General features: G+C 46.1%; 1 protein-coding gene across 1 annotated transcript in view; it reads left to right on the top strand.

Annotated features, from left to right (window-relative positions):
• C1QTNF2 (C1q and TNF related 2) overlaps positions 1-20288 on the top strand; it is a 67596-nt gene that overhangs the window by 30584 nt on the left and 16724 nt on the right. The window contains exon 2 of the mRNA XM_063448061.1: positions 7958-8219. Within this exon, the coding sequence (XP_063304131.1) occupies positions 7970-8219 (250 nt within the window). The 5' untranslated portion in view covers positions 7958-7969. The remainder of the gene's footprint in view (positions 1-7957; positions 8220-20288) is intronic.

Genomic DNA, 20288 nt, shown 5'->3' with positions numbered 1-20288 from the left:
CACATTGGTATTGTTTAACTCTATGTATTCGTTATCTGTACAGATTAACTTGCCTGTTGTATGTGCTATGGTATGTAATATAACTTATGGTACATAATCGACTCGTATCTAGACAAAATCAACCTTACCTGCATGTCAGGATATATCGGGTGGGCATACAATTCTGTCTTACAACTGTTTTGAAATGACATACTTACCGGGTGGGCGAATATTCGCCTCCGTGTCCTTTATAAAATCATGACTTTACGTCATGTAATTAGTAAAATCTGGTAATTTTATTAAAGGACACGGAGGCTCATATTATGCTAGTTCAAAGCTGTGCAATGACTGTCGATGATATGTGGTCTGTAGGGTGAAAATAGTAATCCTTAAAGGTGGACTCACGGGACCAATCCGCTGTCCGCAATAGGTCTTCCAACCTGCATCCCAAAGTGAACGCTTTGGACGCCATAGCTCCCCTGGTGGAGTGTGCGCCATATATGGACGTGTCTATATTAGCGGTGGTCATTATCCACTTCACCCATCGGGCTATTGTTACCGAGGATACTGGTTGGTGTGGCGTGTTGATGGCCAAAAACAGTTCGTGGTGTCTCGGATTTCTAAATGCCTGTGTCCGTTTTTCATATTCCTTCAGGCAGGCTATTGGACATAGGTTTACGTTATGAGGGAATGCTGGGTATGATATTGATGAAATCGTTGTTTTGGTACGTCTGGATATGTTGAATGTTACTCCCGTTGGGGTGAACGAGCGTGCATCAATGTCTAGTGCCCGAACATCCGAAACTCGTTTGCATGAGATCAGGCAGAAGAGCATGGCCAGTTTTGCTGATAGTTGTTTCAGTGTGAGAGAAGAGTTCTGTGGCCATCTTTCTAATAAGTTTAAGACTAGATTCACGTCCCACACTGATGTGTATCGGGGTTGTGGGGGTCTGGTAAATCGAACCCCACGTAGGAGTCTGCACACCAGTAGGTGTTTGCCCGCTGGGGATCCTTCCCAGCCTTTGTGTCCAGCGGAGATCGCTGATCTGTAAACGTTGATCGTCCGATACGCCAGGCCTTGGTCCTATAGGAGTGTGAGGAAACGTAACATATAATTCACAGAGGCACATACGGGATCCACTTGTTGTTCCATGCACCAACCACTCCAGGCGTTCCAGGCCCTACTGTAGGATCTCCGTGTTCCTGGAGCCCAGGCTCCCGCCAATAGTTCGAGAGTTGTCTGTGGAACATCTGGTATGACCCAGGGTCCCCTGAGAGGAGCCACGCTAGCAATTTGAGTTGACCCTGCATCACCAGTGGATGTGGATTCCCTTCGGGATCCGAAAGGAGGTGTGGATGCTCTGGTAGCAATCTGGGAACATCTATGGACATCTCCATGAGTGAAGGGAACCAAGGCTGTGTTGTCCAGAATGGTGTTATGAGGACCATGGACGACCGCGAGCGGTCGAGGTGTACCAATGTTCGTGCCAGTAGAGCGAATGGAGGGAAAGCGTATAGTCTTCTGACCGGCCATGGATGGAGGAATGCATCCGTAGCTACTGCTTCTGGGTCCGGTCTCCAACTGAAGAATTTCGGAAGTTGAGTATTCAATCTCGACGCAAACAGGTCCATGTACATCGGGCCCCATAATGTCTGAAGTTTTAAGAACGTTGCGCGGTTCAGGTGCCAATCGCTGGCATCCCGTAGGTATCTGGAGTTCCAGTCTGCTACGGTGTTCGAGAGTCCCGGAATGTATTCGGCTTGAACTGATATGTTGCGTTCCAAGCAAAATTGCCAGAAGTCTGTGGCTAAGTCTGCCAGGATTTTGGATCTGGTGCCGCCGAGGCGGTTGATGTATTGGACTGCTGATATGTTGTCCATCCGCAGAATGATGGAGCAGTGCGTTTTGGGACCCAGGAGGCTCTTCAGCGCGAAAGAGCCTGCCATAAGTTCCAGGCTGTTGATGTGTAGTGCCTTTTCCGGTTGGGACCATCTTCCTCCCGTGGAGATAGGACCACAACGCGCTCCCCAGCCCCGCGTGCTGGCATCGGATTCTATTATGCAATCTGGGGTGGTGCCGAAGATTGCTCTGCCATTCCATGCTTCCATGTGCTGGAGCCACCACCTGAGCTCCTCTTTGGCTGTGTGATCGAGTGGCACGGAGTCTGAATAGGAGTGACCTGATTGTAGTTGTGCTGTTTTCAGTCTCTGCAGGGCTCTGTAATGTAGGGGGCCCGGGAAGATTGCCTGTATGGAGGCTGAGAGGAGTCCGATTATTCTGGCTAGTTGTCTCACGGTGAGCGTTGGACGAGCCAGCGTTCTGCGAATCTCCTTCTTGATAGTCTTGATCTTTGAAGGTGGTAGGCTTAGGGTCCCTTGGACTGCCTCTATAGTGAATCCTAGGAATTCCATGGACTGGGAGGGGATTAGAACCGATTTCTCCCAGTTGATTAGGAATCCCAGGTTGTGAAGGAGGGATAGTGCCCAGGATAGATGTTGTTGAAGTATAAGGGCATCCTGTGCAATGATCAGCATATCGTCCAAATATATGATCATGCGCACCCCTCTGCTGCGCAGCAGTGCCACTACCGGTTTTAGCAGTTTTGTAAAGCACCATGGTGCTGATGAGAGGCCAAATGGTAGGCAGCGGAACCTCCATGTCTGATGGTTCCATTGAAACTGGAGGAGGTGGTGACACTCCTCTGCGATGGGGATGGTGAGATAGGCATCTTGGAGGTCCAGTTTGACCATCCAATCCCCCAGCCAGAGAAGGTCTCGTAGGCAATGGATCCCTTCCATTTTGAAGTGGTGATATCGTACGAATGTATTGAGAGGGCGTAGGTTGATCACCGGCCTCACGCCGCCGCCCTTTTTGGGAACCAAGAACAGGTTGCTCAGGAAGCCTGGGGAGTGAGGCGCGACCTGGTAGATCGCGCCCTTCTCCGTCAGTGTTCCGATTTCCCTCGACACTAGTTCCCTGTCTTGGGGGGCAAACACCATCCGCCTTGGTATAGTGTATTGTATCGGGTTTTGCACAAACTCTATGTGGTACCCTAGCACTGTGTTGAGGATCCAGGCATCGGACGTGAGTCTTTGCCATGCCCCGAAAAATTGGGATAGTCTGCCTCCCACATGTGTTATACCAGAATAAGGTAGGGGAAGAGTACTTACCATAAGGCCGTCGGCCGTATGTGGCACCTCTGTGTCCTCTGGACTGCCATGATCTGCCCCTGACAGGAAAGAAGGGTGTAGGATTCCTGGCTTCTGTCTGTGGGAACCTGGATGTAGTGGGGCCTCGGTAGCCCCGGTAGGAGCCCCGTGATGAGCGGCTGGACAGACGGCCCCGATGTCTGCCAGCCCCCCCAAAAACCTTTGGTGAGAACACTCGTTTGAGATTTGTTTGCGCCTTGTCCACGGCTGAAAATGTGCTTACATAGGTACCCAACTCTTTCACAAAATTGTCTCCAAAAAGGAGGCCTTTTGCCTGTGTACCAGGCTCAGATATGGCCATGTTGACCAGTTTCGGGTCGATCTTCATGAGGATCGCCTTTCGCCTCTCTGTGCTTAGCGCAGCGTTGGAATTGCCGATGAGGCAAATAGAGCGCTGTGCCCATTCTCGAATAGCCAGGAGGTCTACAGGTGTGTCACCTGAAAGTGCCGCTTCGACCATGTCGAAGATTTTTGCGCTGGGGCCCAAGGAGTCGAGCACCTTGTCCTGGCAGTGGCGCAGCGAATAATCCAAACCCTTTTTGGTCTTCCAGCCAGCTTTGCCCAGGAATTGGGCAATTTTTGGGTCCACTTCTGGTGTGGCACAAGCCATATCAGGGACCGTCGGGCGTGGACATTCTGCCCTTAGCTTGTTCCTGGTATTTTTATCCAGGGGTTTCCTAATCCTGGCCGCAATATACTGGGCCACATGGTCAGCCGGAAACCATTCGGTAGACCTAGGATGTTGTAGGTCGTCCGGGTTAAAGAGGGGCTCGCCCTGAGGGTCCAGGATGATGGAGTCATCCTTAGCCGCCTTACCCGTGTTGGTAGGGTTTGCTGCCAGGCTGCGCTCCGGAGAGGAGTTCTCCGATTCAAAAGAGTCTATTTCTTCAGACTCGTTCAGTACCTCCTCCAGTTCCGAATCAGAGTCGGATGTCTCAGTTTGGGCTTTTGCCCGTTTCCATTTCCTCACCGTTTTTGCCCGGTGGGAGGCTCGTTTACGTGGGGGCCCCACGTCCTCATTAGTGACAGGGCGCAACCTGTCCGTCATATGTGTTTTGGAGGTTCGTCTGCCCACGTGGTGGGTCTTTTCAGTGGCCTTGCGACCGGTGAGGGAAGCAGGCTTGTCATCTTGGGCCTTGGGGTGGAGGCCGCTAGGGTTGGTATTAGACGCCAGGATGGCGTTACTAATGGATTGTGTCAGGTTGTCTGACATTGCCCCCATAGCCGTGTATATGGCCTGTGTGACCGACTTGGCCATGGTCGCGTCCAGGAGCGTATGGAACTCCTCTGAGTTCAGCTGCTCCATGGAGGCCGCATCCTCTCTCTGTGGTGAGAGTGGGCGCGTGGCAGGGGACACCTGGAGCTTGGTGTTCTTGCTGGCAGTAGTAGGAGTGCCAGTCTCCTGGGCTCTGGGGTTCAGCATGCCAGATAAATAGGCTGAAGGGAGTGAGAGAAATTGTGTAGTATTCAGTTTGCACAAGCAACCGAATAACCACAGAGTGTATGTGTAACTATTGTGAATGTACACTCAAACTGTATATATACACGGAATTCTGATAATGTGGCTGGCTGGGAGTGATAGGACAAGGCACAAGCAAAAGACTGTTAGCTTACCGAGTGTTCCCTCCGGAATGGCCGCAAGGGAGCACTGGTAAGCTGCAAGCCCCAGCCAGCAGCCAATCCGCGTACTCCCGCCCGCCCCTCAGATCACAGGAGGGCGTCGGGAAAAAGGCGGGAAAATCCTGTCAGCCGTTAGTGGTAATGGCTGCCGCTCTGTGCGGCTGCCAGTGCGCGTGCGCGAGCGTTTACCGGCCGCGAAACGCTCGCGCCGGAGAAAACGGTCGCGGAGAGCGCTCAGGGGGGAAGGATGGGATATGGAACGGGTAATAAACTACCCAGAGCGGAGAGGGAGGGGGTGGGTTTACCGCCTGAGGCGGTAAACCGCTGAGTGAAGAAAAACCCCAAAGCGTGTGGACACGCTGGTTTAAAGGGGTATACCTAAGGAGGAAAACTGTGGAAAAATACATAAACAGTACATAAATTCAAGCAAATAAGCAATAAAATTCCTCTGACTAGAGAGAAGAAAATTAGGTGTTACTTAGCTGAGGCAGCAGCAAAGAAAGAGGGAGAGGAAAGGTCACATGGGTGGTTATGGACAAGAGGACTGTTCCTATTGGTTAAGGGTAGAATGTTATGTTAACCCTTTGAGAACCTGTTCTTATTGAGTTTTTTTCTATGAATATCTTATACCTTCTCTTTGCTGCTGAGGTATAATAAAGAAAGAGATAAGCATAATATGAGCCTCCGTGTCCTTTAATAAAATTCCCAATTTCCACATGGAATATGCATTGCTCTGTAGCACCAGAGACAAGTCTGCACAGCACAGGCACATGTTTAAATGGGCACCATCAGCAGCTGTCTTTAAAACAGCTCATAGACAAAGATTACATTGCAACCTCTGACAAGAACAGAAGTAAAAATAATAATAATAATACAAAAGGAATACTCGATACAGAATGAGTGGCCATAGGTAGGACTCTGAAAGAATGACTGGGTATAAAACAAGTCACTAAAGAATTCTGTAAGTGAGGATGTTTTAACATTTAAGCCATCTGTGTTTATCATTGTACTCAAGATTTGACACTGTAAATATTTACTCTTCTACGAAATATTTAACACATTCATTTCCAAATGTCCTACAATGCTTTGCTATTAGCACCAACACATGTAGTCGTAACATAGACTCACCAATCATAACCAAACCAAGCTCAAAAAATTGTCTCTGTTATGGTATTGTGTTTCACCAATTACTCACACAGACATTACTGGACAATAGTGTAGAATTCTTATAGTAAGCCATTAATTTATATGACCATGGGCATGTCACATACTGGGATGGGGTACATTATAAGGGTATAATATAGGTATATATTGCAACAGAAAGTGGCACTGAGTGGAGTTTAGCACCCCTCCATCTTAAAGCGACACTGTCATTCAACCACCCCTCCCCCCTGAAAAATGATTATTTTATAAATTATAGTATCTTTAAGAAATACTCATACGGACTGACTAGAAAGTTTACTAAATCTCCAATCCAGTTAAGAGATATACTAGTAACTAGAACAAAGTAGGTACTACTTTGTCTCAGTATTTTTCCTATGCCTGATACTTCTAGACACTGGGCGGAACTAGCGGTGTCTAGAAGTGTCAACCCCCCTAGCAGGGAGTTGGCTTTATTTATGGGGGATTTTTGTGATCTTGCGGGATCCTCTATTGACCTCACTGCTCTACTCTCCAGCATGCACAATAGTACAGCAGTGATGTCAGCTACTGGCACTGACCTGCCAGAATTAGATGGCAGCCCCTGCTAATGGACAGGATTAGATAAGTAGAACTCATCTTTGCCTGCCTCTCCACCGGATCCACAGCGACGATGTCACTGTCGTAGGTCTGTGCACATTCTGCCAAATGGTGACAGTGCCGCTTTAAAACTTCTGTCTATCTAGAGATCCACTGTTCAGATTATGTCTCCCTAACCCCCCTCCCCCCCCCCCCCCCCTTTGAATGAACACTAACTTTGGCTAGGGTTTGTGACTAAGTGGCTACTAAAAAGACAGGACATGCCCCATTTTGCATACCCTGGATTGTCTGCTTTTGCAATTGGTATGCCATGATGGGGATAATTTTCATTCCTGGACTGCCATACAGTCTCACAGGCAACATAGTCCCAGCAAACCAATCTGACAAATTTAAATGTGGAAAAACTGAAATTTGAAAGCCCTATATTTGACCCTGTAATTTCCAAAACAACATAAAACCTGTATATGGGCACATCATTGTAATTGTGTGACATGACAGGATGCAAATTTGTATTTTATTGCAGTAAAAGCTAACAGTATTATGACATTTAGTTAAAATGCCATGCAGAATTTGGAAAACAACACACTTTCTTAATTTCTCAGACTTTTTTTTAGATATTATTCATACTAAATTATGTTTCATATCATATATAAATATTTGAGGTGAAAGGAAAGCCCTATTTCTCCTGAACAAAATAATATAGAATAGGTGTGGGTGCATGTAATATGACAGAGGTATTATGATTAAACAGATATATAGTCAAATTCTAGGGTTTGTTTTGTTCTGAACTTATACAATTGCCTCAATCCTTAAAGGGTTAAATAAGGAAATACTTGATCTTTTACACAATATATAAATAGCAATGTGCTTGTTTGATGATGCTTGTTTCTTCCAATGAAGCTTTGATTTCCATGTCACACTGGAGACAGACTGCTGGCCGTGCTGGCATAATAGGGCTAAATAACCAGGGTTTTTTTCAGGAAGTTTATAGACAGGCTGTGCGAGTCACTGTCAGTGAGGTGTCAGTATGGTTGCAGGAATAATCTATCTTAATTCCTATAAAAATCAAGCAGTGAGTGAGCTGTGTGTATCGTTAAAGGGACATTATAAGAACCCATACCACTTCATCTAAATGAAGTGATTGTCGTTTTTGATGCTTGCATCGAAGGGCTAGACACATCTCTAGTGGTTGTTACCCTGACAGCCATTAAATAATGCTTCCAAATCCAGATTTTGATAGAGAATGTAGTTGCTAATTTAAAAAAAATCATGTTGTGTCAAATGCACCATTTCGGTATCCCAGTTTCAGTAGGGCTGCTGTTCAAAGAAGGAATGATGGTGTGGTTAGGCTTTGTTATCTCAATTTTAATTTCACTATACAATTAGTTTTGTCGTTTTATTTCTACAGGACAAATTCCAAATGATTTCCCTGATACTCCTAGTTTGGACCATGCCTTGTGCTGCTAATAATCTTTTTAGCAGCTCTACAAAAGGAGAGTCTCACTTTGTGAAAGATACCTCTCAGCTTTTCTGCAGTGTGCCTGGCCCCCAGGGGCCACCAGGAATACCCGGGCATCCAGGATCTACTGGAACTATTGGAAGAATGGGATTTCCAGGGAAAGATGGACAAGACGGAAAAGACGGCGACAAGGGAGAAAAAGGAGACGAAGGTAACAGAAAATTGGAACTTATAATAAGATATAACTGTTTTGTAATATATAAATCTGTCTGTCTATCTATCTATCTATCCATCCATTTTTGCCAAATGAAATCCAAACTGCAAGATACAATTTATATTAGGTAAGCTGTGATTATAGCTGAACTGGAGAATCCCCAGAGGAGCTGACCTACCGGAGGAAACACCCTCCTCCAACACCGCAGCCCACAGCCAATACATACGCAACCAGGTGCGATCTTAATCTAACTCTTTAATGTCTTAAGTTTGACACAGTTATGTCGACGATGTATTCCCTGAATACACAGTTACCTATGCTTACCAACAGGTAATATCTAAACATCTGTGTACAAAGTTGTAATGCTGAACCACTTTTTCGGAGCCTGCGTGCTCCTCTTATTTTCTATTTGTACCACAATAAACATTGATTTTCAAAAAAAGTAAAAAAAATAGCTGAACTGGAGATATTTTTTTTTTCAACTCAGCTAACTATTCCTAAATGTTGACATTTGGAAATCATTACACTACAACTCAGAGTTTAGTGAATATCCATGCACCTGCGGCTTTGTTTAACAAATTATGAATGTTTCTTAGTGGTCCTCAATATTAAAGAGTAAGTATGAACAGAGAGGACTTACAACAATGTTACTTGATTGTTGTAAGTGTTGCAAATGCTTACAGGTGAATCCTGGCTATGTTTGTATACTTTTTATTTAAAATTGTATACAATGTAACATTTTTCTTCTTTCACTGGGTAAGTATATTAGTACTTAGGCAATACTGTGCTTTGGAACTTCAGCACTTCGGCACTTTGACACTTCGGAACTTCGGCAACTTCGGCACTTCATCACTTCGGAACTTTGGCACTTCGACACTTCGGAAATTCGATAATTTCGGAACTTCGGGACCTTGGCAATTCGGCACTTCAGCAATTCGGACATTCGGAAGTACCCGAATGTCCGAATTGCCCGAAATTCGGCCGAATACATATTCGGACCGAAACTAATTGCACATGTCTAATGCACAGTGCACATATTTTAATCGCTACTGTTATGCTGTTTAAATAACCTATCACACACTGTAGAATTTTACTTTTGCCTCTATATACTTGCCACAAGCATACAGTGAATATAAATCTCATCACACCCGTTAAGCTGTTAATAATACCTAATTTACACTGCACTACTGACAGCGAGATTAGCCTACACTCCACTACTGAATCACTCTACAACTTCCTAAACATGTACTCGCACCTAGGAAGAACAGCAAAGTGCACAATCTCCATATTATGCTAACCCACTCCTGCCATAAGAATAACACAGCTTATAATCGTTTATTACTCACTAACATGTTTAGCACAAATGACATTACACATAATCTTTTCTGGCTGACCATACGAATGTATTTTTTTTTTTTTTTGTAAATCTTTCTTTTATTAAGGCATATATGTGGGATACAAAATAAAGAGAGGGAAATGCATAGGTAGTACATAACTTTGATGGTGTAACATTGAAAATACAGTTAGATACATTTCCAGGATTGTAATGCCTTGTTTTTATATTTTGTAATTCGCTTAATGTAAACAGGTTTTAAACAAGCTAGAGTGGGATGCAATACCGTGAGTAAGAGCGTTCCATTAGAGATTGTCATGTGGGGCGGTGTTAAGTTAAGTAATGTAAGTTAAGGCTGAACCGTGCAGGCCAAGAAAGCAGCGATGCCAACTATGTCAGCGGTGTTAGGGCGGCTATACTGTTTGGTAACGATAACAGATGGCCGGCTGGTCAATACAGTGTACAGTGTATAGTGTGGTGTCTCGAGTGGCAACATGGTATGTCGTTCAACATCAGCCTATGTCAGCCAGACTGGGGTCTAGTGCATAAACAATTATCAGCGGCAGAGTATCAGGTTGGTTCGCCTTCAAGGTGGCAGCTCGAGTGGCCCATAGGTATGTTAACATACGATGATATTTAACAGTGGGATGCATGTGGGCTATGGGCCTAACTGATCGGTTGCGCTGGTGAAAACAATAGATAATAGACAACATTAAGATACAGCTGTTCAGTCCTGGCTAAAAGGTGTTCATGAATGATTGGACACATTGAGGAGACATATGTTAAGTCATTTAGGCAGAAGACAGTGTGCACGGCAAATACTTAGATGATAAATGTCCCGCCTGTTACTGTATGTTGCCCAGAGGAGTTTGCCTGCCGTGCTCTGGTGTGTACAGGTTTCGCCTGCTGAATCCTAAATTTAGTGTGGCCCGGCAGTCGGGCAGACCGAAGCAGTCCACAGACATGTACCTGTCAACGGTATCAGGTGTTTGCGGCCCATGACACGGGTAAGCGAGTGGGAAGTCCGGTTGGTGGCAGCCAGTGTGTCCGGTGATATTCTCAGTGTTCTTCTGCAACTCCCCCCGGGCATGCTGTTGTGTGTCAGTCGCTTGGTGTAAAGATTTCCCGGCATTGTGGCAGTACCACTGCCATGGGTCACCGGCCTTCGGCCTGAGGCCTTAGCAGGCGCTCGTGCCCTGTCGCCATGGATCCCATCAGCAGGATCGTGGGCCCCAGGGTCCGCCGGATCGCGGTCTTTTCCCAGGGAGTATGGCAGGCTGTAGAGGAATTCCTCTCGGTGAGCGCCCAGCCCAGAAGAAGGGCGTGCGGTCCCACGGGTAGCTCCGTCCACGGGAGTAGAGCGACGTTTTCGGTATGTCACCGGATTTAGGGGCTGCTGTATGTTGTAGGTCACCATATGTTGGCAGCCTTGTGCTCCATGCCAGGACCTGTCTGCTGTCTGCCGCGGGGTCTGCGGTTCTGTCTCCGTACATGTGGCCGCCGCCATCTTGACCGCGGGTCTCAGGCCTGCTTGGTGGTCGAGCAATGTCTCCGAGTTTGTCGTGGGACATGGACCGGGATCACCCCCCCGGTCCGGTGGGGGGGGGGAACAGGACCGGGCCAGCCGATGTACCACTTGCATGTTCGGCTCCTTCGGGCGGGATAGCGAAGCGGCGGCCGTCCGCCTCGCTCACCGCCAGGTCGGGTCCCGCTGGGTATTGCAGGGATCCCACCTCCGGGGGACTGGAACTTCAAGAGCGAGCCTCTCCCCGGCTCCGGTAGCCCGCATACGTTGCGGGTCAGGGTTGTTGGTCGCTGGATGCTTAATAAAATTGCAGATTATGGCGTATATGGGGCTGATTGTGCAGGAGCTGTTCTTCCCTGCGACCGCTCGGCTTGGCGGCCCGGCCCCGCCCCCCCATACGAATGTTACCTGTTTAAAAAGAAAAATGTGCCACGTTATGACAATGTAAGCTTTGATATGCTTGTTGATGCTGTAATGGCACTGCAGGCTTGTATGTTAACTCTATTGCATGAAAAATAAAGAATTTAATTTTTTTTTTTACAAAAATATCCCCAAAATATCCGTAACCTAAAAGTCCCCCAACCATCCATAGGAACCCCACAAAAAAAACACATTCCAACATATCCGAGAATCACTCAAATCAGTTCGGTAGAACAGGAACGGCATTGTGTGTAAGATTTGACCAGCCAGACACAGGGTGGTAGCCCAAAATAGTTCCAGGAGGATAGGTGCCCTGGCCGGTCTCTGTTTTTGAGGTTCCTGTGCGAAAACCATACGAGGGAATCTCTTGCTTTCACGATACGAATGCTCCCCCTGTTTGGTACTGTAACGGAACCGCTGGCACCCCGACCGGGTATCTTCCATTGATGGATGCTCCTAGTGCTTCCCGAGGACTCCAAGCACTTTGCCAGACACTATAACCACTGTAGACTCCCACGAACTGCCGCAGCTTGGTTGGGGTCTCGCCGTCTCCACCCACTCTGGACCCAAGACCAGGGTCCAGTTTCCAGTAGGTCAACCTCTCCGAATTCCAGAGAGCAGGAACAGGAACAAGCTCTTAGCAGAGCTTAGTGATTATACCCTGGGGAGTATAGTGATTATAGCAATCCCCAGAGTGTAGTTCTCCAATCCCCCAAACATGAGCCGAAACCTCATGAAGGTACAAGATGATCTGAACTTTTAATGACCACACACTGGCTTTTATGCAAGCCCCAATGCAAGGGGACATCCCACAGGGTGGGACACAGTACAACCAATCATTTACAGGAAGACCGTAAAACACACAAACATATGACCTTTATGACCGACCGCAAGCACATTTTCCTGCCCAAAACAGTTCCATAGATTTGGGCTGTGCGGCCGGTCAATTTCTGATGTTAAAGGCAGTTCACTTAGAAAAACTACTAAGTACCCTTCGAAAGCACTAGAAGGTAATGGTCAGCGGTGTTTGTGCATTTTGTGTAGCCGATCTTAGTTCCATGGATTTACTAGCACACACTGCTGACCGCGTTCGACTAAATTAAAATGGCCGCCGCCACGTGTTCGTTGGTCGAATGGCGGCCACTTCGACGACTACGGCACTTCGGCTGCATCCGAAGTGCCATATAAAAAGTACCAATCCTTCCCCATAGTATTTAAAGGGCCAGAAGTAGTAAAATACACTCCGGTATGGCTGAATAATGTTTTTAAAGGGCCCAATCTCTCAGGGCCCATAGTCATGTGGAAGGAGGCTGGCAATCAGGCTCCTCCAACAGCCAGGGGAAAAGGGCAGCTTGTCACCTAACAATCCAGTGACAAAAGGCGTTTTGTCACAGGTACTTCATATCTCCCGAACGCCGTTCATGTAGGTGGTCGGGAACAGGAAAAGGCAGCGGTCAAAAGTTTACCATATTTTTGTCACAAAAGTTTACCGGTGTTCGTGTGAGTGCCTAGCCGGAAAGGGTTCAATGCACTCGATGACCAAGTACCGCTGCCCTCGTTCGGGAAACAAGATGGCCGCCATCCTCTCTGCCACATGTTCGGTTATATGAACGGCAGCCACACAGGAGGAAGCGCTCATTAAATGTTTCCCTTGCGGTTTCACACTTAAGTGGTGGGTGACAACGTTCAATGTTCTAATGGGGCTCAGGGGTGGTCCTCGTTTAGGACGTGAGCGCATTTCATTCACATGAAGTCTCCCGAACGGACAAAGTGTAATCACATGAAATATACAAGATAAAACACAGTACTGTAACAGGGGGGTGTACGGACAGCCAAGGAAAGGAATAAAAGTTTTTGGAGCAGATCCATTCCGCTACAGTGTGTCTCCCTATCCCTTTCACCACATCTCCAGCCCCTCTTTTAAATCTCTGGCACCCCCCTCCTCCCGTGGTTTCTTCCCCTTACCTCCTGCTCACCTCTGTTTTGTAGAGTGGTCAAGCAGCCTGCACTAGAGGATCTTCTGTATCCAATACACGTTCTGTCAGAAAACTGTTCATTGCTCCCAGTAAACACTTATTGTCAGACCGGGTGGAAGATCCTCTACCGCAGTCTGCTCGGCCACACTACATGAAGTGACTGGCAGGATGGTAGAGTTCAGGTTAAAATAACTTCGAGAAAATTTAATGGCATCTGATTAAAAGCGGGCTCGCAGACCCTTATAAGAGCAAAATTACATCATCATTGAATATCAAGATATCAGTAAATAAACATCATTAATTGGATTAAATGTTAAGTGGCTATGTCAATGTCCACCCATCAATATTATTAATTGGCTCAAGAACTAAGTGGTTAGCTAGGTGTCCTCCCACCGGGAGGTGGTATTGTTCTGGACACGGGTGTGGACAGATGGCTCAAGCGCCATCTTACCCAGCACAAGGCTTACTCGGTGGGAAGGGGGGCTTGGGCGTCATTTTGCGTAGTTAGTGATGTCAGACTCGTGGTCAGGTTCAGGGTTCTTTTTATGAATAGAACATTTCATTAGGCCAGCTTCCCATGGCCTTGGCTATACTTTGTTGCATGTTACAGGAGATTCAATAATTCCGGGGTTAGTCATGTCTTTATAGAAAATACAGTCTCTATTCATTACACTAAATGCTGTTAGGAAATTCTGTCATGTAATGTAGTTTAAAATGGAGGATCTGTCAGGTAATGTGGTTTAAAATGGAGTTAGTGCAAAAATTCAACACAGGTTCAATACAGGTTTTTAATAATTCTACATCAGTCCCCCCTATGAAATGTTAGATTCTAAAAAGATAAACTTTATTTGTTAATACCAGAAGACGTGTTAGCCCAAAGGCACAGAAAGCCCGTGGCCGCTAGCTAGGTGTTAATGCAAAGTGCAATTCTGTCCCTTAATCTGACCCTAATAGGCTAACTCATCCGTCAGCATGGCTCTCGAACGCTTCACTCCCATGGGTGGCCCACGGTGGCTTGTCCACCACTTCTCCACACGGGAGACTTTACCCATTACAGACGGAGGCTGTCCCTAAGCTGGTCCCTACCTAGAACTCTTGCACTTTATCAATAAAAGGGATAGTTTGCAGCGGTATACAGGGTGAGTTGAGATCTTGAAAATCTTGGTCATCAACTGCCAAATGTGCAAAAGTTGGTGTTGCTTGGTCTACAGTCTTCTGTAGGAATTTTCTCAGACAAGGGAGGACACAACAAACGAGAAGAGCAAAGATAAAAAGAGAAATTAGTATTGCCATACCAATATGCATTAAAGCTTTTTGCCATCCTGTCATCCAACCAAACCATCTTTCCCAGGGATCTTTTATCCCAGAATTCCTTTTTAACTCTTCAGAGAGCTCATTTAATTTTTCTATGGCTAAGGTGACTTTACCATTAGGGCCTGTGTTTTCTGGGATGTAAGTACAACATGTCATGGTGTCGGGCAAAATTTTACATACACCCCCTTTTTCAGCTAGAATCATGTCTAAGGCCATTCTATTCTGGAAGGACATTTGGGATGTAGCCTGCAGCTGTTCGGCTAATCCCTGGAGGGCATCCCTGGTGTAGTTAACAAAGCGTTGTTGGTTGTAATAAATGTAATTTATCCAATTCAAATTCTTGTTTGCAGTAACTATGGTAAAAAGTGATTCAAATCCTGCAGCAACTTCATCTCTTGCTTTAAATTCATTGGGCACCCCAATGGCATCAATGTAAATGTGAGGGTCAAAACTGCCTTTTACTGGGGCTTCACGCTTAACCTTGGTTGGTGTGTGTTTGGACTCATGTGTGTCAGGGTGTGTGTCAGAGATAATATGTATAGGCATGATGGCTTTAGCTAGAGTACACTCCCCCCACCATTCCTTGTCCATCCTGGATCTTAGCTGTAAATCCCCACACAACCAGTAAATATCCCCCAATGACCTAGTATGGAATTGCAGCAGGTTCATGGAGACAGTTCTGTAGGTGGCACAATACCCTTTGGAGAAGTTACCCAAGAATTTACCAATTCCATCATAATTAGCATAACAGGTGTAATTACCTTTATAGACTGTAACACCGTCTGGGGGTTTGACATCCTTGGCTAAGAGAGGATATTCCACTGTCCATGCTTTGCAGAGGGACCTATTGAAATTGTAGTGATAGGCAAAAAGACTCAAAACACATTCTTCTATATCTACTGGCAAGGTTAAAGGTACGGTGCCGAGGTGAGGCCGGGCACCACCACACACATAGCATGCGGTTCTGTTATGTTTGTTGGCATTATATTTCATCCATTCCAACCATAGATTAACATCATTAAAACCTGTTTCAGCGGCCATGGTATCTTCAAAGGTGGGGTTTGCAATGGCCATCATGTCTTTAAAGGACTGGATGTGTGGTTTTAATGGATTTGAGACCATATGGGTGGCCCCTTGCCACTCTGGAGAGTGGCACATATCTTTAAGGTAGAAGTGCCCTAATTTGTTATAGGAACCTTTCTTCCAATACATTCCCATTACATACTGATCTGCATCTGTTGGACTGGGATGCTCAATATTTAGGATTAATTTCATGGGTGTGCCTCCTCCAGGCTTCCTCGGAGTCATTCTTTGGAGGAGGGACCTACCATGGTCATCTACTTTAGATAAGGCACTTTTTGGTTTGTAACCCCAGGCAGGCCCGGCATTCCATCCCGCCGCCCCCCAATGGTTACAATTGTGCCCCCATTGTTTGTCAACTACACAAACATAGGGGTCCTTTGAATGAGGGATATCTCTATAGATATTTTGAATTTGTGACGTAGGGAATGGGCAATCTACAATGTCACAGTAATCAAAAGTGTAAGTAGCCACACGGGTACATGAAGAATTGTACCAGAAGGTATACCCACTGGCATCTTTGGTAATGGCTACTTGCTGGGCCTTAATTAGGCTAATTAAGGAGATGATGTACCAGAGGTACATGGTTGTGCGGTATCTGCTTCCTCTGGGGCAGGAGCTTTCTTGCAATGGGAAGCGTGGATCCAATGTGGCCTGCCGGCCAACTTGACGGAGGTTGAAGTGATCAGGAGAACTTGGAATGGTCCGTCAAACCTTGGTTCCAGGGTGTGTTTCCGCACAAATTTCTTGACCAGAACCCAATCTCCGGGAAGCAGGTTGTGGGTGCCCGTATCAGATTCAGGATCTGGAATTGAAAAGAAAACTTGGGCATGTATTTTGTTCAAGGCATTTGCAAGTTCAGTTACATAGTCTACTAAAACATCAGTTTGAAGTTTTAACTGTTGCGGGTAATAACAACCTAGTCTGGGTGCAGTCCCAAATAGAATCTCATATGGGGATAGTGAGTGCTTCCCTCTAGGTGTGTGCCTAACACTGAATAAAGCTATTGGCAGGCTTTCTGGCCAGGGCATCTTTGTTTCTTGTGACATTTTTAGCATTCTGGCTTTTAGGGTGCCATTCATGCGTTCCACTTTGCCACTACTTTGTGGGTGGTAAGGGGTGTGAAAAGCTAGGATCACTCCCAGAGCAGTCCAAATTTCTTTAGTCACTGTTGCTGTAAAGGCTGGGCCCTGGTCACTTTCCATGACTTCTGGAAGTCCAAACCTACATACAATATCTGCAAGTAGACGTTTTGCTGTTGTCTTGGCAGTGATATTGGCCACTGGGTAGGCTTCTGGCCAGCCTGAGAACATGTCCACTATTACTAGTGCATACTCATGAGGCCCACTCTTGGGCATTTGTATGTGATCAATCTGAATTCTCTGGAATGGGTACATGGGCTTAGCCAAGTGTTTCAAGGGCACCTTGGTTGGTTTCCCTGGGTTGCATTTTGCACAAATGACACAGGCCCTACAGAAGCTGTTGATCAATGTTGTGATTCCAGGTGCTTCATAATACTTCTGTATGAGGGCCGCCATTAAATCTTTTGACAGGTGTGCAGGTCCATGTGCCCATTGGACAACTGCTGGGTATAAGTTCTTAGGAAGGCAGAATCTAAAGTTGTTGTAATATACTCCATCCTTCAGGACTGCTCCTTTCTTCTTCCATTTCTGTATTTCTTCGGGGGTAGTTGTAGTTTGCTGTTCCCGTAAGATTCTTAGGTCAGTAGGAAGGGTCTGCAAGGTAAAAATAGGAATTTCTTCGTGTCCGGACACTTCTTCATCCACTTCCTGCAATTTTCTTGCCGCTTGCTTAGCAGCCTGATCAGCCAAGTGGTTGCCCTTTGCTTCATCTGTATCCAACTTCCCATGTGCCTTCACTTTCAAGATGGCCACTTCTTCAGGGAGTAGGAGGGCATCCATTAGCTCCTTGATTGCAGAGCTGTGTTTGACTGGTGTACTGGCTGTGGTAAGAAATCCTCTTGTTTTCCAAATTAGGCCGAAGTCATGTGCCACACCCAGAGCGTATCTTGAATCTGTATAGATGTTGGCACGTTTTCCTTCGGAGATTTTGCATGCTGAAGTCAGGGCTTGCAATTCAGCTTCTTGTGCAGACATTGCTGGTGGTAAAGATGATGATTTGATAACTTGATCTGTTGTGGTTTTGGCATATCCTGTGTGGTATTTTCCTTCTTCATCAGCATACCTTGAACCGTCCACAAACAGAGTGAAATCAGGATTTGTTAATGGATTCTCATGTACAGTTGGTAGATGTATTGTCTCCATTTTCATCTGTTCAAAACAGTCTTGAGGTGTCTCTGAGTCATAATCATTCACTATGACCAGATCTTGAAATTCATTCTCCAGGAAGTGGCGTGGCCATGCTTCAAGATGGTCAGTTGTTGGGTATTTGACAATGCCATTTTCCTGTAGCTGTGATTCATCCATGGTGGCCCATAATTTTGCCATGGGCCCAAGATCATTCCATGATTTTGTTTTCAACTTGGTGACAGGGACATGTGGAATGGCAGTATCCCAATGACGGTACAAGTATTTGAGTTCTGAAGGTAATTGAATCAAGGCCATGCTGTTGCCTTCAGAGTCACAGTAGAAGTCTTGAGCAGTGAGTTTCACCTCCACCAGGTGATAAAGCTCATCTTCGTAGCAAGGCTCAGGAGTGCTGTTTGGCTTACACCACATGGTACAGAAGGCATATCCTGGTCCCTCGCAGAGAGGAGCTTGTTCATCATGAAAGGATAAATCAGGATGCATTTTCTTAATGGTACCAGTAAGAAGGTAGATGTAGGTTTCATCCATGATAAACCCATAGTGGATACCTCCCTCAGGTAGTGGGAGAAGAGTGGACGGATTGAGAACTTGACATCTTTGTATGGTAATGTTGTCAGGTAACAGGAGATGACATTGGAGACGTAGGTGTCTTGCAGGAGACACATGCTTGAGTTGTACTTGGTTGATGATGGCAGAAATGTCATGAGGGGCCAAGACAACTAGAGGGTGGCCAAGGACCAGGTCTGCAGTTCTTTCAATGAGTTCTCTTGCTGCAAAAACGGCCCTAAGGCAAGAAGGGGTCCCTCTGGCCACGATATCCAGCTGGCAGGAGAAAAATCCAATAGGCCTTTGACGGCCTCTTAAGTCATTTGTTTGGGTAAGGACTCCTGTAGCATGGCCCAATTTGAAGGGTTTGGTATAGTCTGGTAGGCCTAGAGCAGGAGCAGATGCAATGGCACGTTTTAGTGTATTGAAATTATCCAGTGCTTCATTGGTCAGGCAGAATGAGTCTGACTTGAGTGCATCATAGAGTGGTTGCATGAGCAGAGAGGCTTCTGGGATCCATGCTCGGCAGTAGGAAATGAGGCCTAAGAAGGCGTGTAGAGATTTTGAAGTCCTTGGAGGTGGAATATCCAGTACTGCTCTAACTCGGTCACGAGTGAGATGTCTGGTGCCTTGAGATAGACAATGTCCAAGGAAGATTACTGTAGGTTGACAGAATTGCAGCTTGAGAAGTGAAGCTTTGCATCCTTGTTCTGCTAAATAGCAAAGGAGACTAATTGAACATTCTTCAGTTGTTGGTATGTCATCTCCACAGAGCAGTAAATCATCCACATACTGGAGCAGGACAACTTTTGGATGGTCTGCTTGCCATGGATCAAGGATAGAGCACATGGCCTTTGCAAACTGACTTGGAGAGTTTTGTGCCCCTTGGGGCATGACAGTCCATGTGTACTGTTGCATTTCATGTGTGAAAGCGAACAGGTATTGGCAAATTGGATCCAGTGGTACACTGAAGAAGGCATTGGCCAAATCAATGACTGTGAAGTATTTTGCAGAAGGTGGGACCCCAGAGAGCAGAGTGTGTGGGTTTGGCGCAATAGGGGTGTCCAGGACTGTTGCTTCATTCACTGCACGGAGATCCTGAACCATTCTATACTTCTCTGGTTCACCTTTTGGAGTTTTCTTCTTCACAGGAAATAATGGGGTGTTACATTTTGATTCACATTTCACAAGAGCACCCTTCTCCAAGAGTGCTTTGATTTGAATTGAAATAGCTGCAGCTTGAGCTGGTTTTAAAGGATATTGTGGTTTTCTTGGTAACTTTGCTCCTGGAATGAGCTTTACCACCACAGGTGGAACTTTTAGGTGGCCTATGTCCTCTGGGCCTGAGGACCATAGTTTTGTCTTTAGTGAATCCGGGAAATTGGACCTCTGTTCCTTTGCTTCCCCATGGGGTTCTTCTAAATGGAGCATCAAAGGCAGGGAGCACAAGGCGGAGGTATCTGATACAGATAGAGGGGTAGATAGTTCTACTTGTCCATCTGGAGTGAAGATGATAGATGCCTGCAGGCGTGAGAGGACATCAGCGCCTAACAGGTTAATTGGGCATGTGGAGGATACCACAAA

Source organism: Pelobates fuscus, chromosome 3 (genome assembly GCF_036172605.1).
Source record: "Pelobates fuscus isolate aPelFus1 chromosome 3, aPelFus1.pri, whole genome shotgun sequence".
In the NCBI taxonomy this organism is placed as follows: Eukaryota; Metazoa; Chordata; class Amphibia; order Anura; family Pelobatidae; genus Pelobates; species Pelobates fuscus.
Note: the sequence above shows the minus strand (reverse complement) of the source record. Positions and strands in the feature narration are given on the sequence as shown.